Source organism: Meriones unguiculatus, chromosome 7 (assembly GCF_030254825.1).
Source record: "Meriones unguiculatus strain TT.TT164.6M chromosome 7, Bangor_MerUng_6.1, whole genome shotgun sequence".
NCBI classification, from domain to species: Eukaryota; Metazoa; Chordata; class Mammalia; order Rodentia; family Muridae; genus Meriones; species Meriones unguiculatus.
In genome coordinates, this window is record NC_083355.1 from 21,675,193 (window position 1) to 21,697,297 (window position 22,105).

At 44.7% G+C, this 22,105-nt stretch overlaps 4 protein-coding genes across 4 annotated transcripts; all 4 read left to right on the forward strand.

Annotated features, from left to right (window-relative positions):
- Positions 1–3,679: 3,679 nt before the first annotated feature.
- Positions 3,680–4,637, forward strand: LOC132655142 (keratin-associated protein 2-1). Its single transcript, XM_060386763.1, has one exon. It carries the CDS (start codon positions 3,931–3,933, stop codon positions 4,324–4,326), a length of 396 nt encoding a protein of 131 aa, XP_060242746.1. The 5' UTR covers positions 3,680–3,930; the 3' UTR covers positions 4,327–4,637.
- A 3,100-nt stretch (positions 4,638–7,737) lies between these two features.
- Positions 7,738–8,367, forward strand: LOC110564613 (keratin-associated protein 2-1). Its single transcript, XM_060386764.1, has one exon. It carries the CDS (start codon positions 7,972–7,974, stop codon positions 8,365–8,367), a length of 396 nt encoding a protein of 131 aa, XP_060242747.1. The 5' UTR covers positions 7,738–7,971.
- Positions 8,368–16,244: 7,877 nt separating this feature from the next.
- Positions 16,245–16,642, forward strand: LOC132655141 (keratin-associated protein 2-1). Its single transcript, XM_060386762.1, has one exon. The coding sequence runs from the start codon at positions 16,247–16,249 to the stop codon at positions 16,640–16,642; it is 396 nt and encodes a 131-aa protein (XP_060242745.1). The 5' UTR covers positions 16,245–16,246.
- A 4,422-nt stretch (positions 16,643–21,064) lies between these two features.
- On the forward strand, positions 21,065–21,478 carry LOC110564622 (keratin-associated protein 9-3-like). The gene has a single exon (XM_021662120.2). The coding sequence runs from the start codon at positions 21,065–21,067 to the stop codon at positions 21,476–21,478; it is 414 nt and encodes a 137-aa protein (XP_021517795.2).
- Positions 21,479–22,105: the final 627 nt, after the last annotated feature.

Genomic DNA, 22,105 nt, shown 5'->3' on the forward strand with positions numbered 1-22,105 from the left:
GTCTTTGCTGTGTGTTGCTCACTGTTTCAATAAAATTCTTTTCCTGGCATAGCCAATGCCACACTTCTGATTTGTTCATTGTGTGTTATTAGTGTATAGAGGATGAACAGGAGTCTAGATTCTGCACACACACACACACACACACACACGAAAACAAAGTACACACACACACACACAAAGTCCATTTGTCTCAAATATCCTTTCATCTCCTTCTTTCATGAACTGAGCTCAGATTCATTTCTAAGAATACTCCCAGTCTCTCCAGAAGATGGGCCCTAAACCTTCTACCATGCGTGTGCATATCCACTAGCCTGAAAGCAGGCTACGTTAGGTGTACCAGAGCATTCATCCGACATCCTGAGCTAGACCCCTCCCCACAGAGCCCTGCATTCAGATCATCTATTTCTCTGTGGTTGAAGAAGAGACTGCCATTTATTAGATCAGCTGTTTAGAGAGAACACGGTGTTAAGCTCAAGGCCAGTGCCCGACTCTCCCTTGTTAAATGAAACTAAGCTGCAAAGGAATTGCCTTTACAAAAAAATAAAAACAAGGAGATATTTACTTAAAGCAAAAGCAAACCCCCATTTATATTACTTAACTTCTCTACCTACCTTATACTTTCTGTTAAAATTTGCTTCCAACACTATAACCAAAAGCAACTTGGAGAAGGAAAGGGATGATTTCACCATCAAGAGACAAGAATTGAAGTGGGGACCAAGGAGGGATGCTGCTTCCACGCTGGCTGTCTCTGGCTTCCGCAGCTGCCTTGCTTAGGTAATCCAGGCCCACCTACCTAGGGACGGCACTGTAAAGCTGGAAATTCAGCACTTCTCAATATAGATCTCTAGAAGAGTTGGATGACTTCTCCCGGTCACATGTTAAGTGTCCAGGGCCATTATTTGTGCCAGCTGTGCTGTGTGTGATGCAGTTACATTGCCCTTCTCTGTCAAGTAAGGTTAAAACAAATCATCCTCTAGTTCAGATCAAGTCACTGAGGGTCAGGGAAAATTCAGGGGAAGATCTTACAGTTTTCAATATTTATTTTTTTCTGAGATACCTCACATCCACCAGCAGAAATGCATTTTCTAATTAATGTCACTATACCTTAGTTTCACACTAATATGGTCATAGAATGAAGGGAATCTTTAAACCTTATGACAGTTTTACAATTAATAGAAACAAGCTTTAGACTCCAGGACTCCCGAGAAGAGTTTAAAGCCAATGAAAGGAGTTGTATGTACTGTTTTCTCAGACTGAAAGTTTTTCTTTCATATTCACTAAAGGGAATTTAAACTCTAAAAGAAGTAAGAAATTCCAAAAGATTGGTGTAACCTTCCAGGTTTGAGACAGACGAATATTTAAACTTAAGAGAGATTAAGTAGATATATAGATCATTTACATATAATTCTATAATGTGAGATACATACCTACATACAAAGTTACAGAATAAATTCATGAATCCCCCCAGTTCTGTATGGCTTTTCTGTATTTTCCAATTTGACTGTTTTCTTTTGGGGGGTAGTTGTGTGTATATCTCTGTCTTCTGTGTTTGTGCGGCCATTATAACAAACCAGCTAATGAAGAGACCCGGACACTGAGGGCTCCATTACACAGATGAAGAAGCCGGGGCTGTGCAGCTGTCATTTTCCTGAGACACACAGTTCTCTCCTCCCTTAACCCTCCCCATCTTCACTTCTGGCTCCTATGACTAGAGGATACCTTAAAGATTGCTACCAAAAAAAAATGGATTTCCAATAAAAAAAAATCATATTGTGTTTTCAGAATTTCAGGCACCTCCTGACATCTAGAAACCCCCAAACTAGTTCCTAACAAAACACAGTCATAAAGCTGTCAAGATGAGGACATGGCCTACTGGACCAACAATCACCATCATCACATTCTTTTCCAATCCAGCCACAAAAGTCTCACAGTTAATTATCATTACGCCTAAAATGCACCTGTCCCATTGGTGAGTATGCCCTGGCAGAATGCTTGGGAGTGGAATAATGTGGCATTAAAAGCTCGTGTCATAAAGCTCAGGGACGCCCCCTTTCCACAAGTCTGTCTCTGAATGTATGTCAGCAAGAACACCCTCATGGTTATACAGCCAAGAGTCTTCACAGGAGCCGATGGCGGTGGTTTTCTGGTATCATTGCAGGGAGTGGAGTCTGGATAAGCTGAACACGACTATTACAAAAGATCCAACATCAGCATGGGCTGTGGGACAGGCACAGGACCCCTCTTCCACAGTGTTGAATATAAATGACTCTATTACAATCATGTATCTCCAACATGAAATTTGGGGTCTTGTCTAAGTTACTTCTTGTTGTGACAATATCTCCGACACTGGCAATCTGAGGAAACGAGGGTTTATTTTGGAGCACAGTTCCAGGTTACAGTGCATCGCTGTGGGGAATTCAAGGTGGCAGGAAGTTGGAGCAGCTGGTCCGATTAGGTCTGTGGTCAAGAGCAGAGAGCAATGAGTTAGCACAGGCAGGGTGGTGCCCAGCGCACCCTCTCCTCTTCATTCCCTCCAGGGCCCAGCCCATGAAATGTTGCTACCCATGTTCAGGTCTGTCTACCGCCACCACAGTTAACTCAACTAAGGAAACAACTCACAGGCATAACCACAGGCTGACCTAAGCTAGACAGTGCCTCGGCGTGACTCCTTTCCAGGCTGAGTCTCCATCACTGACTCCTTGAGAATAGAAACTGAGCATCACACACACACAGAGGCAAATCTGATCCCCAAGTCCTCAGCCATCCCTGTCCATCCAGCAGCCTCACAAACCTTCATTTATCTCCTCTATCCCCCTGCTCTGGTGGTGCAAGCCAAGGTTCTTCATTCAGAGTCCACCTCATCAAGTCTCCTTCTATTCTTTTAGCAATCTCACCCAGCAACCCACAGCACTGGCTATAGAATGATAATCAATTCCCTCTCAAATATTTTCAGTTCCCTCTTTCCACCACGTGGCTCCTAGGGATTGAACGCAGGTTGTCCGCCTTGGTGGCAGGAGCATTTGCCCAGTGAGCCATCTCACCAGTCCTATAATAGATTTTAAAGAACTTAACGTGTGGTGCTTAGGTTACACTTAGAGAGCAAGAAGTTAAAGCGGTCGAGAAGTTCAAAAGACATGTATAAAAATCTTCATTTGGTTTGATCTTATGGACCTTTTAAAAAAAAGTTCTTCGCCTTTAATTGCTTTTAGTTTTAGCTTGTCCCCCATAAATTGTGACTACTATGAGGTGAAGGATTCCAGTTTTTCTTCTCCATCACTTTAATTGCCTTGCTCACATAGTAAGTGTCTCACGAGAGGTTGTGAGTTACAGGACGATTCAGGTTCTTTTCTCAAATGCCACTGATGCTTTGGTGGTTATCTCTCCATGAGCAAGGCAAAGCGCTAATCTATTTTCCAGAAGCCTTGGGCCATATTTTCCACAACAGAGTAGACACACATCTGCTTTCATGAGCCGTTTTGGCCCTTCAGGAGTAGTTACTGTGTCTGGACGTCAATCAGAAACCAGTTTAGTGACTCACTGGCATTATAGCCTCACAGGTCCTCAGAGGCTGTGAGCAGGGGGAAAGTGACATCAGCAGCGTGCCCTTCAGACTTTCAGTCTGTCACGTGGAAGGACTGACTGACAGGGGAGCAATAGTTCTGATCGTATAAACTATGAGGTGTTCATTCCAAGGGAAATACAGAAGGCTGAAAAGAAAAGCACCCTCACAGATACTGGAACTGTTGCCCGGCAACTGAATCCAGGACTCTCTTTTCATTGGGTAGCCACAAGTGCAGGAAATGGCTGCCTGTCCTGAGGATCATCAGCCCTGGCCAGGTATATAAAGGTGCCCGACCCAGAGGAGACCTCACACCTGAGAACACCTCCCCGCTCTTCCGCTCTCCTTCCCACTCCAGCCCAGACTCCACCATGACCGGCTCCTGCTGCGGATCCTTCTCCTCCCAGAGCTGCGGGGGAGGCTGCTGCCAGCCCTGCTGCTGCCGCGACCCCTGCTGCTGCCGCCCAGTGTCCTGCCAGACCACAGTGTGCCGCCCTGTGACCTGCGTGCCCCACTACACCAGGCCGGTCTGCGAGCCCTGCCGCCGCCCCGTCTGCTGCGACCCCTGCGGCCTGCAGCAGGGCTGCTGCCGCCCCATCACCTGCTGCCCCAGCTCCTGCACCGCCGTGGTCTGCAGGCCCTGCTGCTGGACCTCCACCAGCTGCCAGCCCGTCTCGGTGCAGGCTCCCTGCTGCAGGCCGCCCTGCTGCCAGCCTGCCCCCTGCCGCACCACCTGCAGGTCCTCCCCCTGCAACACCTGCTGCTGAGCCAAGGAATGCACAGCTTCGCCAGGTGAACAGAACTCTGCCTGCTCCTCCCGGAGCAGGCGAGAAACGCCACTTTGGAAACCCATCTGTTCTCCCACAGCTCACTCAACCGTAAAGGCCTATCAAATTTTCCACGCTGGTCATCTGCATAGCTCTAGGCATATCCTAGCCCTCACCAGCTGAATTCTTGGCTTCCAAAACATGTGTAAGCAAAATCAAGTTCCTTAATGGCCCTCAGTCCCATTGAATCACTGTAAATTTTCCAGTTCAAGGTTTCAATGGGATATATTTTTAGCATTGTATTTTTATGCTGTGGCTTTGCATGATAAGAAAATAAAATTTTATTTCTGATGAAGCACATGTATGCTTTTTGTATTCTTTCTTGATGTTTACAGCCTCTTTATGAATAGACTACCATCTTCAGAAGGAGAAAAATCAAGAGAAAATGTTCCTAACAGATGTGTTTTGAACTTTCCCTCAAAGAGCAGTTTGAGGTGCTTTGGTCTGTAACCTTGAAAAGAATTCAAACATTTCAGATCATCTCGCCGATGGGCTTTCATATTTAAAGACACAGACTTTCATGGTAATGGGATAAAAACAGAGAGGCAGGTTTTTGATCTTGAATTTGCCTCATGGATGGTCCCTACACATGAGGAAAGGATGAAAGCCCCTGCTAACAACCCCGTTTGCTTCCCAACGTAGATAACTATGCAATGATCATATCACCTGGTACCCAGGAACCCCTCAGCTCTGAATTCCTTTTCACTTACTGGATCAGCCACTCTCTCATCAACCCCAACCAGCACCACCATGGCTTTTAAGTTTCCAAAGTGGCTTCTGATGAGAAGACCAAAAACTACAGCCTTTGTCAGGACCTCACACACAGTGTCACTAAAACCATGTCCTTGTGGGTTCAGATGGGATATATCAATTACTAAGTAATAATGTAATCAGATGATCATGTGAAGCCTTTAGGGATGGCTTCACTGCTGTCAGATATGTGTTAGGCCAGTCAGGAATACCAACCACTGGATTTGGGTTTATTTATTTTTTATTTTTTGCTCACCCCCTCCCCACCATAAAAAACATCATCTACCACAGAAGTCATGACAGAGAAAGAAAAGGCACAAACAAATTTCAAAACAAGAGCAAAACAAACAAAAAAAAATAGTAATGTAAAGTTTTGAGTTCCTGGAATCTAACCTGAATGAGTGTCATGAATGTGCTGCTTGTACAATTAGCCATATGTACTGATTGATGACAGCAGGCAGAGGGGGCGTTGTGAGGGAGGGTCTGGACTGGTTCTGGTCGAGACTGGGTTCTGATTCATCTGCACAATAAATGGCACATAGATAATAATGAATTATATTGAAAACAAATAAGCACTAGGAAGGTGAGAGGAGAGGAGAGGAGGACGTCTTCCCAGCCTCGTTCCGTTCTCCTCATTTCCGACATGTGCATGCTTACACCACCAGGGGTTATCACACTGAGTGTCCCAACAAGCAGTGGCTAGGAGCGGGGCGAGGTGTCGCACGCCCGTTATCCCAGCACTCAGAGAGGCAGAGGCAGGCAGATCTCTGTGAGTTCAAAGCCAGCCTGGGCTACAAAGAAAGTCCAGGACAGCTAAGGCCACACAGAGAAACCCTGTCTCAAAAAACCAAAACACAAAACAAAAAAGAGGTGGGGCTAGGAACTCCCAGGGACCATTTGATAGCAAGACATTTTTAGTATGTGTACAATGTTTATTATTATTACATTATTATTATTGTTGAGTGTAATTGTTTCCCGGCAAACCTTTGTTTTACGAATCCTGTTTCTTTCATTTTGCTTTTGCAGTGCTGGGGAATGAAGCCTTATAAACATGAAGCAAGAACTCTACTGTGGGGATAGATCCCTCTCCCTATATTAGTCAGATTTCTTCCTGTGTATCTTTGCTTACCACTTAAAAATAGCCCCTACCTACCTCTGCTTTCTTCCCCTCAGCATTTTCCCTCTTAGACATATAGAAACTTTTTTTTTAATCTTGCTGTGTATTCTCGGATCGACAACATTTTGTTCTTCCCAACACGTTACCGTTACTGGCGCTCATTTGTTTTGCCAGTAACCCTACCGCCCGTGTCCGCTTAAGTGGCTGCCATAGTGCTGGCTAAACCCTATAAGGAATTATGTAAGTGGCATGGCAAGTGAAAAAGAGTGAACTGGAGCCTTCAAATACAGATCTAGAGCAGAAATCATTGCGGAGAAAGGGCAGACTCAACAGCTACACAGCGGAGACGTAATTCTCCTAGAAGGCCTGACAGTTTGAAGCAACTGAATGCCATGGTTGGTTCTGTCTGTGGGAATGAACTTCATAGAGCCTGATACACAGGAAGGTGTTGGAAGATAGTGGATACAGACAAGCTAAGGCCTAAGGCCATTTGTATTGAGCCACCTAGGACCAGGAGATTGAGGCCTCCCTCGACAGACCTGGGTTCTTTGACTCCCTGAATCATTCGGTGGCTTTGTTCAGAGTGTTCCATGACCATATTGTTTTTTAATTATGCCCAGTTGTGACACTATGTTTGGAGGCATGTTTTAGAATTTTTAGAATTCCTAAATTATACGGGACTCAATTCTTCCATGTCCTGGGAATGTTTGGTAAAAGGGTATGTGTGCAGATGACCCTGGGAATGCCGCGAATAACAATTGTAAAAGTAAACACACCATGAACATTCCTGAATAGAGAAAATGCTCCACCATATCTGGTCATGCGGTTCCCGTCATCAGTTCTGCAGCTCGTTGGGCTTATGAACAATACTGAGGCACATATTTGGGGGCTGAGTATTGGCTGCAGCATCTAGTAATGCATGACACTGAGAAAATCACTCGCCGAGTGGGGTATAGGGAAATCAGGAAATATAATAATCCCTACCTTGTAGGAATTTATAAAGAATAAATTAAAACATTTATGTAGTTAAGAGTCATGTTTGAAACAGATGGAATTGAGTGACAAATATAGTAAACAATGGAATTCCCTTTGGCTTAGAAAGGGGAGACACTGAAAACTCAGAAAATGTGTATCCAAAGCAAAAGCCACTGAGGATGGAGCCCGTTAAAATGTGTTCCAGGAGCTCCCAAGGGGGAGGGAAAATTCCTTTATTATTAACATATTTCAATAGAGTATTACAACATCCTTGCCTTGCTTTGTCCCAAAAGGTAAGCAGTGGAAATGGAGCTGCACAATGATCTTTCTGAATTCACTTCCACTGTTAGTAAGTAACCCCAAGGCACGGCAGCTCATCTGTGCCATCAAAATATGCCTTGGCAAAAGCATCAACAAACTATGAGGGTAATTGGCGACTTTGAAGTTAGAGTCATTAAGTTCATATTTGAACCATAAATAGCAAAATAAAATGAGCTATCATTAAATAAGGGACACAAATAATCTTTTACGAGAATACAAGCACCTAGAACACGTCAAGAGAACTTACCAACCCACCAACGCCATTACAGAAGGAATGAACCAAAACAAGGAAATGGCTGCCTGTCCTGAGGATCATCAGCCCTGGCCAGGTATATAAAGGTGCCCGACCCAGAGGAGACCTCACACCTGAGAACACCTCCCCACTCTCCCGCTCTCCGTCCCACTCCAGCCCAGACTCCACCATGACCGGCTCCTGCTGCGGATCCTTCTCCTCCCAGAGCTGCGGGGGAGGCTGCTGCCAGCCCTGCTGCTGCCGCGACCCCTGCTGCTGCCGCCCAGTGTCCTGCCAGACCACAGTGTGCCGCCCTGTGACCTGCGTGCCCCACTACACCAGGCCGGTCTGCGAGCCCTGCCGCCGCCCCGTCTGCTGCGACCCCTGCGGCCTGCAGCAGGGCTGCTGCCGCCCCATCACCTGCTGCCCCAGCTCCTGCACCGCCGTGGTCTGCAGGCCCTGCTGCTGGACCTCCACCAGCTGCCAGCCCGTCTCGGTGCAGGCTCCCTGCTGCAGGCCGCCCTGCTGCCAGCCTGCCCCCTGCCGCACCACCTGCAGGTCCTCCCCCTGCAACACCTGCTGCTGAGCCAACGGACCTCAACACTAAGGATCCCTGGGAGATGGCCAGGTTCATCTTGCTGCCACTCTGGACAGCATGATATACATTGCTTTTTCTTGAGAAGTCCATTCTTCAATCCACTTCAACCTATATATGGATGACACCTCTTAGGGCCCCTTTCTGATGAAGAACACTGCGCCCTCTTTGGACTGTGATCTAACTCCTGTGTCATCTTGTCTGCTTTCTAATAAACTCAACATTCTCAGCATAAAATCATGGGTGTTGTGATCTTTTCCTTTGGTCTATTGTCTTAATCACCAGATATTTTTTCTTTTTCTTTTTATTTATTACAGTTTATTCACTTTGTATCCCCCCCCCCCCCGTAGCTCCCTCCCTCCTCTCCTCCTAATTCCTTTCTCCCTCCCCCTTCTCCAACATGCCCCTCCCCCAATCCACTAATAGGGGAGATCTTCCTCACCTTCCTTCTGATCCTAGTCTATCAGGGCTCATCAGGAGTGGCTGCATTTTCTTCCTCTGTGGCCTGGTAAGGCTGCTCCCTCCTCAGCGGGAGATGATCAAAGAGCAGGCCAATCAGTTCATGTCAGAGACAGTCCCTGCTCCCATTACTATGAAACCCACTTGGAAACTGAACTGCCATGGGCTACATATGTGCAGGGGTTCTAGGTTATCTCCATGAATGGTCCTTGGTTGGAGTATCAGTCTCAGAAAAGAACCCTGTGCCCAGATTTTTTGGTTCTGTTACTCTCCTTGTGGAGCTGCTGTCTTCTCCAGGTCTTACTATTTCCCCCTTCTTTCATAAGATTCTCTGCACTCTGCCCAAAGTTTGGCTATAAGTCTCAGCATCTGCTTTGATACCCTGCAGGGTAGAACCTTTCAGAGGCCCTCTGTGGTAGGCTCCTGTCCTATTCCCTGTTTTCTTCCTCTTCTGATGTCCATCCTCTTTGCCTTTCTGAATGGCGATTGAGCATCTTAGCCAGAGTCCTCCTTCTTGATTAGCTTCCTTAGGTGTACAGATTCTAGTATGTTTATCCTATATTATATGTCTAATATCCACCTATAAATGAGTATATACCCTGTGTATCTTTCTGTTTCTGGGATGCCTCACTCAGGATGATCTTTTCAGTTCCCAACATTTGCCTGCAAATTTCATGATTTCCTTGTTTTTTATTGCTGAGTAATATTCCATTGTGTAAATGTACCACAATTTCTGTATCCATTACTCAACTGAGTGGCATCTTGGTTGTTTCCAGCTTCTGGCTATTACAAATAAAGCTGCTACAAACATGACTGAGTAAATGTACTTGTTGTGTACTTGAGCCTCTTTTGGATATATGCCTAGGAGTGGTATAGCTGGATCTTGAGGTAACTCTATTCCTAGTTGTCTGAGAAAGCATCAGATTGATTTCCAAAGTGGTTGTACAGTTTATCTTCCCAACAGCAGTGGAGGAGGGTTCCTCTTTCTCCACATCCTTTCCAGCATGTGTTGTCACTTGAGTTTTTGATCTTAGCCATTCTTATGGGTGTAAGGTGAAATCTCAGGGTTGTTTTGATTTGCATTTCCCTGGTGACTAAGGATGTTGAGCATTTCTTTAAGTGTTTCTCTGCCATTCGATATTCCTCTATAGAGAAGTCTCTGTTTAGCTCTGTACCCCATTTTTTAATTGGATTACTTAATTTGCTGTTGTTTAACTTATTGAGTTCTTTACATATTCTGGATATTAGCCTTCTGTTAGATATAGAGTTGGTGAAGATCCTTTCCCAATCTGTAGGCATTCATTTTGTTCTGACTACAGTGTCCTTTGCTTTCCAGAAGCTTTTCAGTTTCATGAGGTCCCATTTATTGATTGTTACTCTTAGAGCCTGTGCTGTTAGTGTTCTCTTCAGGAAGTTATCTCCTGTGCCAATGAGTTCCAGGTTCTTCCCCCACTTTTTCTTCCAATAGGTTTAGAGTATCTGGTTTTATGTTAAGGTCCACTCAACATATGTTTTATGTTTGACCCACTTGGACTTTAGTTTGCGCAGGGTGATAATTATGGATCTGTTTGCATTTTTCTACATGTAGACATCCAGTTAGACCAGCACCATTTGTTGAAGATGCTATCTTTTTTCCATTGTGTTGTTTTGGCATCTTTGTCAAAAATCAGGTGTCCATAAGGGTGTGGGTCTTCTATTCAATTTCATTGATCCACCAGTCGGTTTCTATGCCAGCACCATGCAGTTTCTAATATTGTCACTCTATAATACAGCTTGAGATCAGGGATGTAGATACCTCCTAATGATCTTTTATTGTAGAGGATTGTTTTAGCAATTCTGGGTTTCTTGTTATTCCATATGAAGTTGAGAATTTTTCTTTCAAGTTCTGTAAAGAATTGTGTTGGTAATTTGATGGGAATGGCATTGAATCTGTAGATTGCTTAATTTGAAGAAGATATCAGAAGATGGAAAGGTCTCCCATGCTCATGGCTTGGCAGAGATTTTTTTTTTTTTTTCAAAATAAGATCCAGAATAATCTTAAATCGTTCTGAGAAGCCAGTCTGACTTCTTTTGGAATCACTGCAAACCTCATATGGAGCTTGCCAGTCACCATTTCTTCATTACATAATCCAAGTTCCATCCTCGCCACTTGGCTGGGAACCTGCCTGCAGCGAGCAGCCTGTTAGGAAACTGTGTCCAGGTGACACCTGTATGCCCAGTCTGGTGGCTTGTCGCTTGAGTGGACCCCCGTTGGTACATCACGAAAGTCTGTAGAACAGAGATGGGAAAAACCCCAGGCGACAGCTGGTGAATCAACTCTGCTTTTGAAGAAGAAAAATAGCCAGTGAGTATGAAATAAGTTGATTTTTAATAGAGGTGTAATACAATTTTAATTATAGATGTCGATAGATTACTGCAGAGAATAGACATCTCCCAAAATTCAACTGTGAAGTAAACACTTGTTCTCAGGATGGCAGGATGGCAGAAGCTTGTTCATCCTGCCAAAGTTGTTCTGTCTCTCTTGTGCATCGCCGATGTGACTGCTGCTGTCGATGACTCCCCTTGCATGTGCTTCAGATGGGACATTTAGAATGTTACTGACCGTGCTGGCTCCTAGAGAGATTAGGTCTGCAGTGGCCTTCCAAGTCTTACCCTTGAGCTCAGGAACTGCATGGTATTGACATTTGTCAAACTAATAAATCACTGTCAACTGGCGTGTTCTTATTGTACAATTACTAAAATGAGGCACTGAGCTCGCCACACCAAAGGAAACACCAAGGATGAAAAAAAGACCCTTCCTATGTGCTGTGTAGAGGGAGATGATGTGCAAAAACCTAAACAGTCAAACCACATACCATAAGCAACATAACTAGAAAGAATTCACAAAACCAGCGAGGCAAGGTGACTCAGGGTTATAATCAGAGAATTTAGGAGGTTGAGGCAGGAGAATCACCAAAATTTTGAGGACAGCCTGAGCTGTGCGGTGATTTCCCATGAAAGACAAGGATGGAGAAGAAGCAAGAGAGGGAGAGAAAGAGGAAGCAGGCATGGTGGTATATACCTGTAACCCCAGCACGACAGAGATGGAAGCAGGGGGATGAAGAGTTTGAAGTCAATGTTGGCTTCATGGTTTGAGGTCTTCCTGGGCTACCATGGGAGCCTGTCATTCTCCTACCCCTGATAAAAGAGAAATAAAAAGTGTGTGTGTGTGTATGTGTGTGTGTGTGTGTCTGTTTGTCCATGTGTATCTGTGTCTGTGTGCCTGTGTGCCTGTGTGTCTATGTGGGGGGAGGGGCAGGTAACAAAAATGATTTAAATGTATGATAACGAACATCCTAGAAAATACCACACAACTGTTCTTAACAGAGTCATATGATAAGACGTAAGCTATAATATATAAAGCCATTTTGTCAGAAGGTTTTTCTTAAATAAACCATATCTAACTATGGTTTAATTGCCTAAATTGTAATATTATATATAATCTAGTTATAGTTGATGAAAACATTCGGTTTCTTCTTTAGATTTTCTTAATTATATATTTTCTAAGTAAGCACATGCTTTTACTGTGAGTGAACTACAGTATCTAAAAGCTATTGTTTGCAGGGGAAGAAGAAGGTAATAGAATTTATATATTATGAAAACAAGAGTGGGAACAATTTAAATGGGGGAGGGACAATCTAGGAAGATAAAAATTAGAGAAAATAAGTATTTATAACAATAATAATAATTAATAATAAAGTGTAACTATATACATGAAAGTGTCACAATGAGATCCATTTCTTTGTATGCTAACCAAAAATCAAAATAAATTTTTTAAGAAACTATTACCAGGCTGGAGAAAACACTTAAGTCCCTTTTTCAATTATGCTCTGATTTCAAAAACTTACCTATTTATCAAGGTCTAATTGAACCTAAAGCAGTGTTTTGTACTGTTAAAGAATTCTCTTTTTTGGTGTGCAAGTATAACACCAGATATGATGGGATTCTCTAATATTTTTAAGATGTAACCAAACTATAAATATTAAATTTATCTCTTAACACTTGAAGACTGATGTCCAACTGTATAAAACAATCTGCATTTATATGCTCCAAATCAAGAATTTTGTAAGCTGTTAGCCATTCCTTATAAGTAAAATTGTTTCTTATCCATTTGTAGGAGCAGTTTGAGAATACACACACACACACACACACACACACACACACACACACAATGTTTCCCACACAAAATGCGGGAAAAATATTGCCCACCACCCATAAGGAACATTCTAAATTCTTTATAAACGTCCACAGTTCTGACTCATACCCCTCCAGTTCACTCTTCAGTAGTCTGATTTTTCCTGAACAAAGACCTGGCAAGAGTGATATCTCTTCTTTCCAGATTCTTTCGTTTTACTTTATGATATTAAGAAACCTCGACGCTGAATAGTCATCACGTTTGATGTGCGCCCCATAGCATCTCACCACACAGTTCAGCCTCTCCTCAAACTGGAAATGCTCCTGTCTCAGCCGGGATGAACAGGCCAGCAGAGCCAGCTAAGATACATTCAGTCACCTAACGAAAACAAGATGCCAGGTGTCCGAGTCTGCTCTTGGTCCGTGACAAGAATGAGCTCATCTAATCACCATGACAATCCAGACACGCACAATTATATGACTGGAGGACACAAAGGCAGAAAGTGGCGGAGCATCCGTGTGAGTGTTGGGCGTTATCGGTGAGCGGTTTCGGGAGATGGCGTCTGTCTTGCTGCCGGTGCCAGAGCGAGCAGTTGAGACCTCGCAGCCCTTCATTGTGGATAATGGGAACGAGAACCTTATGTCCTCTGCCTGACAATGAGGATGGGCTAGGGAGCCAGGATAAGTAACCAAACATCTGAAGAGTTTGCTGAGCTATTCTCAGACTCTATCCTTGTGGCTCTCTATAAGGGGGGGTGGGGGGATCCCTGTGGGATGACTGATGAGAAGTACACGTAGCAGAAAAAATATTTGTTTCGTGAAGGTGGTGTTTTGTGTCTTTGGAGGAGACTCCCATTGCAAAAAGAAAATAAAAATTAGCCGTGAGACTGCACAGCAACGTAAAATCTGATTGTTGATGTGCACCAAATACGCAGCTGTTTATTTAGGTTGCTCTTTTGAAAAGGAAGAGGAGGGGGAAAGGAGGATGGAGAAGAGAAGGAGGGGGAGGGAGAGGAGGGGGAATAGACACCTCCTGTATATGAATAAAAGAAAGATTATGAAGCCTGTGAAGCATCATTAGCCATTAGCCATTAGAGAGACGTCTACAATTCCCCCTCCTCTGCCTCCCTGGTTATGTCCATATATTCAGTCAACACACACTTTTTTCTTCTGAGGTAGTGCCTCATGCAGTCCAGGCTGACTTTGAACTTGCTATGCAGCAGGAGGTTACCTTGCACTCCAGCTCCTCTTGTCTCCACCTCCTAAGCACTGGGATTATAGCTGTGCAACACTCCGCCCAGTGTATGTGACCCCAAGGATCAAACCAAGGGCTTTGTGCGTGCTAGGCAAACGTGCTACCAGCTGCACTTCAGTTCCTTTTAAAGTAGTAAAATTATGCTTTAATGTCCACAGAGGTGACTTTAGGTCTGGAGCAGGCAGGGGGTGGGTGCGGGGAGGAGTGTCATTCTAAAATCACCTAGATGTTGCCTGGGAAGTTACAGGAGGGTCTGCAAAGCTGGGAGGCAAGGAGGCGCATCCTGAAGAAGCATGTCCAATGTGTCCTGAGCAAAGCCACAGTATCCCAACTGTTCAGCAGCCTCCCCCGAAAGGCGTGTTCAGTAATACCTTCACAGTCTAGGGTGAGAAAGCATCTTTTCCACTTGATGACAGTCACAGAATATCAAGGAAAGGGAGGAAAACCTCCCCAGAGTATTTGGGCTGGGGAGATGGCTCAGTAAGTAAAGTGCTTGCCGGACAAGCATTCGTATCTGAATTTGGAGCTTCAGCCCCAGTGACAAAGCTGAGCACAGCAGTGTGCAGCAGAAACCCCAGCCCTGGGGGGAAGTAGAGATAAGTGGAGCCCTGCATGTTAATACGTACTCACATATAACACCAACACATACATACAAAAGCCATGTTTCTAGCTAGGCATGATGGCCGCACATCTGCAATTTCAACATATGGGCAGTTAAGGAAGCAGCGGGATCATGAGTTCAAGGCTAGCCTGGGCTGTACAGTGAGTGCTCTGCCTCAAACAAACAACAAACTAACAAAATCAGATTTTGAGAGAAAAATCAGTTGCCCCGTGATCAGAAGCATCACACACATCCTGAACTGGGGAAGAGAAAGATGTACTTAATGACCTTAGATGATCTCATTTAATATACATACGCTTTACAAACATAAACTTTGGTGAGCTGGAGAGACGTCTCAATATTTATGAACGCTCCCTCCTAGCAAAAGACCAGGTTTGATTCACAGCCTCCATGTGATGACTCACAGCTGTCTGTAACTCCAGGCCAGGGCATCCAGTGCCTTCTTCTGACCCCTGAGGGGTCAAGGCAGGTACGTGGTGCATATTCATACATGTAGGCAAAAATACTCATGCACATAAAACAAAATAAACACATCTAAAGATAGCTTTAGATTTTCTGTATATGAGCTGCTGTTCTAGCAAATGGTTTTATACTATCTTGCACCATATGGTAAATAAATGTTACTACCAAAGAATTCCATAAAACAACGTGCCTGGTGCCCGTTTCACTTACAGACAGATGCATATGGGGTAGCCATTAAAAGAGAAGAATACAGTCAATCCTATGTGCTCATTCCTCATTATACATAATTATGTTGAAAACTGAGTTCTTTTATGGCCATCTTCTCCACGTTTATCTTAATATTGCTTCTTGAAGTGAGCCCAAGGGACGGTAGGGCGAGCTGGGGGAGACTGGTCATCGGGTAAAGCCACGGTCAGATAAGAGAGAAAGTCCTGGTGTTCCATTGCGCAAAGGGTGACTGTAGTTAACAATATTACATAATCAAAGCCAGAAGACAGAACTGGGAATGTCTTCACCACTGTGGAATGAGAAATGTCTGCTAACTTGCCTCCTGAATTGGTCATGACGGGTACACGATGGATAAGTGTATCACACTCTACTCCATAAACCTGCAAATTTTCTGTGAGATAGCACTGTATCCAGCTCATGGCTGCGATTGTCAAGTTTTCACAATAAACAGCGGGTATAAGATGTTCATTTTTAGACATGCAGCAAGAATCGCTTAATGAGAGCATGACTCAACCATTAGTCAAACAGAAATTGACTTAGTCCAAAGATAAACAAGACAGGTCATCAGCGCTGGCCAGGTATATAAAGGTGCCCGACCCAGAGGAGACCTCACACCTGAGAACACCTCCCCGCTCTCCCGCTCTCCATCCCACTCCAGCCCAGACTCCACCATGACCGGCTCCTGCTGCGGATCCTTCTCCTCCCAGAGCTGCGGGGGAGGCTGCTGCCAGCCCTGCTGCTGCCGCGACCCCTGCTGCTGCCGCCCAGTGTCCTGCCAGACCACAGTGTGCCGCCCTGTGACCTGCGTGCCCCACTACACCAGGCCGGTCTGCGAGCCCTGCCGCCGCCCCGTCTGCTGCGACCCCTGCGGCCTGCAGCAGGGCTGCTGCCGCCCCATCACCTGCTGCCCCAGCTCCTGCACCGCCGTGGTCTGCAGGCCCTGCTGCTGGACCTCCACCAGCTGCCAGCCCGTCTCGGTGCAGGCTCCCTGCTGCAGGCCGCCCTGCTGCCAGCCTGCCCCCTGCCGCACCACCTGCAGGTCCTCCCCCTGCAACACCTGCTGCTGAGCCGTGAGCTCAGCACCTGGGACCAGAGCCATCCTTTAGAGAATAGTCAAGTCCCGGTTTCTCCGAGTAACCTCCTGCCCTTAACCACCGATGCCCTAACAACCAGCTTGTGAATGGAGGCCTAGAACTTCCCTTTAAGGCTGTGCGAGTCCTTGCTCTTCTTTCTGTCTTGGGTCTAAGGTCTTGGGACATACTTATTTTTAAATAAATTTCTTTTCTTTGGCCTCAAAAACCATTGCTTTGATCTTACTTGTGCCTTTTTTTTAAAGCTTATTTTTTTTTCTTTATTAATCACACTTTATTCACTTTGTATCCCCCCTGTGATTCCCTCTCCCCTTCCATCCCAATCTCTCCCTTCCTCCACCCCCTGCATGCATGCTCCTCCCCAAGTCCACTGATAGGGGAGGTCTTCTTTTCCTTCCTTCTGATCCTAGTCAATTAGGTCTCATCAGGAGTGGCTGCATTGTATTCTTCTGTGGCCTGGTAACGCTGCTCCCCCCTCAGGGGGAGGTAATTAAAGAGAGGCCAATCAGTTCATGTCAGAGACAGTCTCTGTTCCTATTACAATGGAACCCACTTGGATACTGAACTGCCATGGGCTACATCTGTGCAGGGGTCTTAGGTTATCTCCGTGCATAGTTCTTGGTTGGAGTATGAGTCTCAGGAAAGCCCCTATGCTCAGATTTTTTGGTTCTGTTGCTCTCTTGTGGAGCTCCTGTCCTCTCCAGATCTTACTATTTCCCAGTACTTTCATAAGATTCCATGTACTTTGCCCAACAGTTGGCCATAAGACTCAGCATCTGCTGTGATAGTCTGCAGGGCAGAGCCTTTCAGAGGCCCTCTGTGGCAGGCTCCTGACTTGTTCCCTGTTTTCTCCTTCTTCTGATGTCCATCCTCTTTGCCTTTCTGGTGCCTTTTAAAAGACTTCAATGTCTTCTTTGAGAACTTAGCTTGGTCACATCTATCTCCCACACTTCCCTTCAACTCCTTCTGGACCATCTTCCCCTCTTCACCAACCATGGCCCCTCTCTCAACTTCACGCCTCTTTTTTTTGTTAACCCCCATTGAGTCCAATTAGTGTTGCCTTATTTGCGTGGGTGGAGAGCCCACCCACCGGAGCACGGAAACCCCATCGGAGGAGGGGAGTCTGTTTTCTTCATGCTCTACTTTTAATTAGGTCTCTGAAAATGCTGGTTGCTGGCCACCTGCAATTCACAGAGGGCATAGACTAGGAGGAACATTCGATGGAGGTGTTTAAAATTTTTCCCTCTCAAAAATCCCACAAGCCCCCACCCCTAGATGAAAGGCTATATGTGATTAATGACTGCGGAGAGAGGGAGAATCAGTCTTCCCCATGGCTGAGCCCCCTAACTGGTTATCCAATGCCAAGTGGTCAGTTCTAAAACATACGCACACCAGCGACCCATGAAGTTGTATTTATGTATTTATAATGTGCGTGTGCATGTAACAGTCATAAGGAAAAAGAAATTTGAATAGGTCCTTTATTTATTTATTTATTTATTTATTTTTACTCTTCTGATCCCATGTGTTTGGGTGTCTTGCCTGTATGGGTGTCCGCTTCACTTTGTGTGTGCCTGGTCCTCACAGGGTCATAAGAAGATACAAGATCCCATAGAACTGGAGTTATAGACAGTTGTGAGCTGCCCTGTCAGGGCTGGGAATTGAATCCGGGTCCTCTGGAAGAGCAGCCAGCGTTCTTAACCACTGGGCCATCTCTCCAGCTTAAAATGCTTCTTTCCTTAATGGCCTCTATGAAGATGAGTCACAGTCTACCTCGAGACAATGAGCTAGGAGAACATGAGAGATAAAAGTGTACATATGGTATAGTGATCACAAAGACCTTCCTATTGTTTAGAGAGAGGAAGGAAGTTTGAAAGACGTTAGTATCTTATATGAGTTAAAATTTTGTTGCCCAGATTAGAAGGAAAGTGGCTTTCTCATCCGTGGAAACAGTACAAACAGAGGTATGGAAAGAAATGTCTCAAGGGTCATCCATATGTTTTGGCTAGAGCACTGGACATGTGGAGAGCAACAGTGGGAAGACTATTTCGAGAATTAGTATGTTTTGTTTTGTTTTGTTTTGTTTTCCTATCAGCCAACAGAGTTAGTAAGTAAGCTCTACGGAGCTGGGTCCATTCACAGAATGATAGAAATTGGTGCTGGGATAGTTTATGAAGTTTCTTATGAAGGCAAAAGGGAGATGGATCAGTCAACAAAAGTGCTCGCTGTGCAAGAAGGAGGGCAAAAGTTCACCCCCCCCCCCCCAGGCCTCGTGGAAGAAGTCAGACATGCCTTTACAGGCTTGTGTTTACCTAGTACCAGTGTAGACACAGCCTACTCAGCAAGCGCCAGGTCGCCTTGGGGGACTCTGTCACAAAATAAAAATAAAAAATAAAAATGGACAGCTCCTGAGGGTGACATTCAAGCTTGAGTTCTGGCTTCCATGTATATGCACATACAGAAAAACCTAAACACATATGTGCACACACACAAACACACACACACAGGAATCCACATGAGGATGACAAACACAGAACAGCAGGAAATCCGTTGAATTTAAGATAAAGGCAATTGCGCAAAGAGTGTTACTGACATTCACTGAACCTGGAAAGCAGCAGGCTAGAAAATAAAATAAGAAGAACTGGGCTGGAGACAGAGAGGAGGCTTTCAAACTCAGCTCCCCCCTTGTGGGGAAGACGTTCATTTAACCTCTGTGAATTTATTTGTCCTCACATCACACTGTTCTTTCAACAACTGAGGCTGAGAGAAAAACGAAAAGTCATTCCTGCCACAAAACCCACGTTAGAGTGTAGAATTTTGGGGAATTAATGGCTCTGTATTTAATTCATTCCTTTAACTAATTAATTGGATTGACATCTCACTACTTTGTGCACCAGAGCAAAGCAGGAAACAGATAATTGTCCTCCCTCTTTATAACCCTTTAGTGCTCTGTGCAGAGTAGACCTGAACAAGCTTGTGATACTTAAATTGAAAGCATACTGGTTTCTGCTCCTAAAATAAGAAGTGGCCAAAAAATTAATTATTAGTTTTTCTTTCTATTACTCAGTGGTTACAGGTGACCATTTTAAACTTCATGCCTACAGGCACAGTGGCCAGAGAGCATACATTCTTACTGAAACTGCCATGCATAGTATTCCAGTGTAATCTTACCACTGTTTGAAACAGTATCCGCATCTCATAAAAAAGCCACTCTGTGCCTCTATCCATATGCATGGGCTCAACAAAGCTACCACAAGAAGCAAAAAAAATGATTTTTGGTCACACTACGCGTTGCTCACGTCACCTCACGTAACCCCAAACACTCGGTGCAAACACCACATTGCTTTTTGTGGGCTACCAGGAACTGTTTTAGCGCTTCGTTGGCTAAGAATAAAACTCGGGTGTTTGCATTTGTACCTGCTAGCACATGTTAATAACCTGTTTTTAATCTCCCTTACAAACATTATGAACCAAAAAAAAAGTATTATCCTGACTCTTTTTGTCTCCTTGGCTCCTCTTTGTATATTAAACTGTTGTCCTCTTTGGGGCAACACCCTCCCCCCTTTTTTTCCAGGGCACATGGTATAAGAACATAAAATGACACAAATTGAAATCGAACCCTACCTTTGAGGGACACATAGTATTGATCCACATGGTATTAATTTTTAACTCTCATCAAGAAGTATAAATTTCACCTGGCTGTTTTATTGGTGTTTTCCCCACTTGCTGATTACAAATTTTAGCCTCTTCTTTAAATTACATTGGAGTGCAACAGGTTTTGTTCCGTATGCTCTCCTGAGGCACAAATGTTCTTGATGTCTTGAGTTTAGAAGCGCTCACAGAAATCAGAAAACAACAACAAAACCAGTATCTCTAGGGATATTCCTGATCATGTGGAATTTATCACTTCCTGTGCAACAATGTAGAAACTTTGATTTTTTTTACCAGTAAAATAAAACTAGAACCATAAAGATAGTCTCCTTGAAGGGTGACCTGGGGTCAATGATTCTTTTCTGAATATTTGAGATTTGGTGAGTGTGTCCCCATAATTACAATTACAGGTGAGAGTCACCTTGTCAGGTGCCCTGACCACAAACACAAAACTGAGGCTCAGACTCAAGTGGAAACCATGGCTCTGTTTGGGCTGAAAGCATTTAACATGTCCACCTCAGATGAACATATATGATGAGTATTCGCTGAGCAACAAGGAAACACCCATTTACAGATATGTTTAAAGAAACCCAGAGGCCCAGAAAGTCTGGTTTTGAGAGTAACAAGATAAAAATGTTACCTGTCACAGAGCAACCTGCCCAAGGATTATAAAAGGCTCCAGGTGGAATCACCAGCCAGAATTCAGAAACTCCTCTCAACTACACAGCTCTCAACCCAGCACCTGACACCATGGCCTGCTGCGCTACCAGCTTCTGTGGCTTTCCCTCTTGCTCCACTGGTGGCACCTGTGGCTCCAGCTGCTGCCAGCCCAGCTGCTCCCAGTCCAGCTGCTGCCAGCCCAGCTGCTGCCAGCCTACCTGCTGCCAGCCCAGCTGCTGCCAGTCCAGCTGTGGCATTGGCAGTGGCCAGGAGGGTGGCAGCGGAGCCGTGAGCTGCCGCGTCAGATGGTGCCGCCCAGACTGCCGCGTGGAGGGCACCTGCCTGCCCCCCTGCTGTGTGGTGAGCAGCATTCCCCCAACCTGCTGCCAGCTGCACCATGCCCAGGCCTCCTGCTGCCGCCCATCCTACTGTGGGCAATCCTGCTGCCGCCCAGCCTGCTGCTGCCACTGCTGCCAGCCCAGCTGCTCAGAGCCCAGCTGCTGAAAACCTTCTGAGAAGAACTTAGGAAGATGACCCTTCAAAGCAGACCAACCAGAACCCTAAAACTCTTCTGAATTTCAGTATTGATAACTCAGCTATTGTCGCAGCTACGTAACTGCCAAGGAGGTAAACTCATTTGCAGTCTTTGTTGGCTTCAACGCCAACTAAAGGCCTACAATGTGGAGAGGAGCATATAATATGTTACTACAAATATTTCCAGTCCTATTTCAATAGCCTATTGGGATTTGTACTTAATAAAAAGCATTTGGTCTCTTCAATGGTAAAAAAATATTATTGTCAATACTTGTTTTCTTTGGCATTTGTTAATAATGCTGGTATTGGAATTTTTCAAAATATTAACATGGCACTGCAGTTTTCTTTAACTATGGTTTTTCCTTTAATAATCCTTTTCCTTTGTTTTCCATTAAATGGCCCATTATTTTCTCAACCAAAATACATTATTAAAAAGTACAATAATTAGGACCCTCACCTGAACAAAAATGGTTTCTGCGTTCCACAAAAGTCAATTTTACAAAAAAGAAGGTGTGTCATTTAGGTGTCTGAGGCATTGCCAGCACATCTAGTCACTCATATGTGAGTCTACATATTAGTCTTTCACACTTCAAAGGG

Coding starts and splice junctions, on each gene's coding strand:
- LOC132655142 (XM_060386763.1), top strand. CDS start 3,931: ATGACCGGCTCCTGCTGCGGATCCTTCTCCTCCCAGAGCTGCGGGGGA.
- LOC110564613 (XM_060386764.1), top strand. CDS start 7,972: ATGACCGGCTCCTGCTGCGGATCCTTCTCCTCCCAGAGCTGCGGGGGA.
- LOC132655141 (XM_060386762.1), top strand. CDS start 16,247: ATGACCGGCTCCTGCTGCGGATCCTTCTCCTCCCAGAGCTGCGGGGGA.
- LOC110564622 (XM_021662120.2), top strand. CDS start 21,065: ATGGCCTGCTGCGCTACCAGCTTCTGTGGCTTTCCCTCTTGCTCCACT.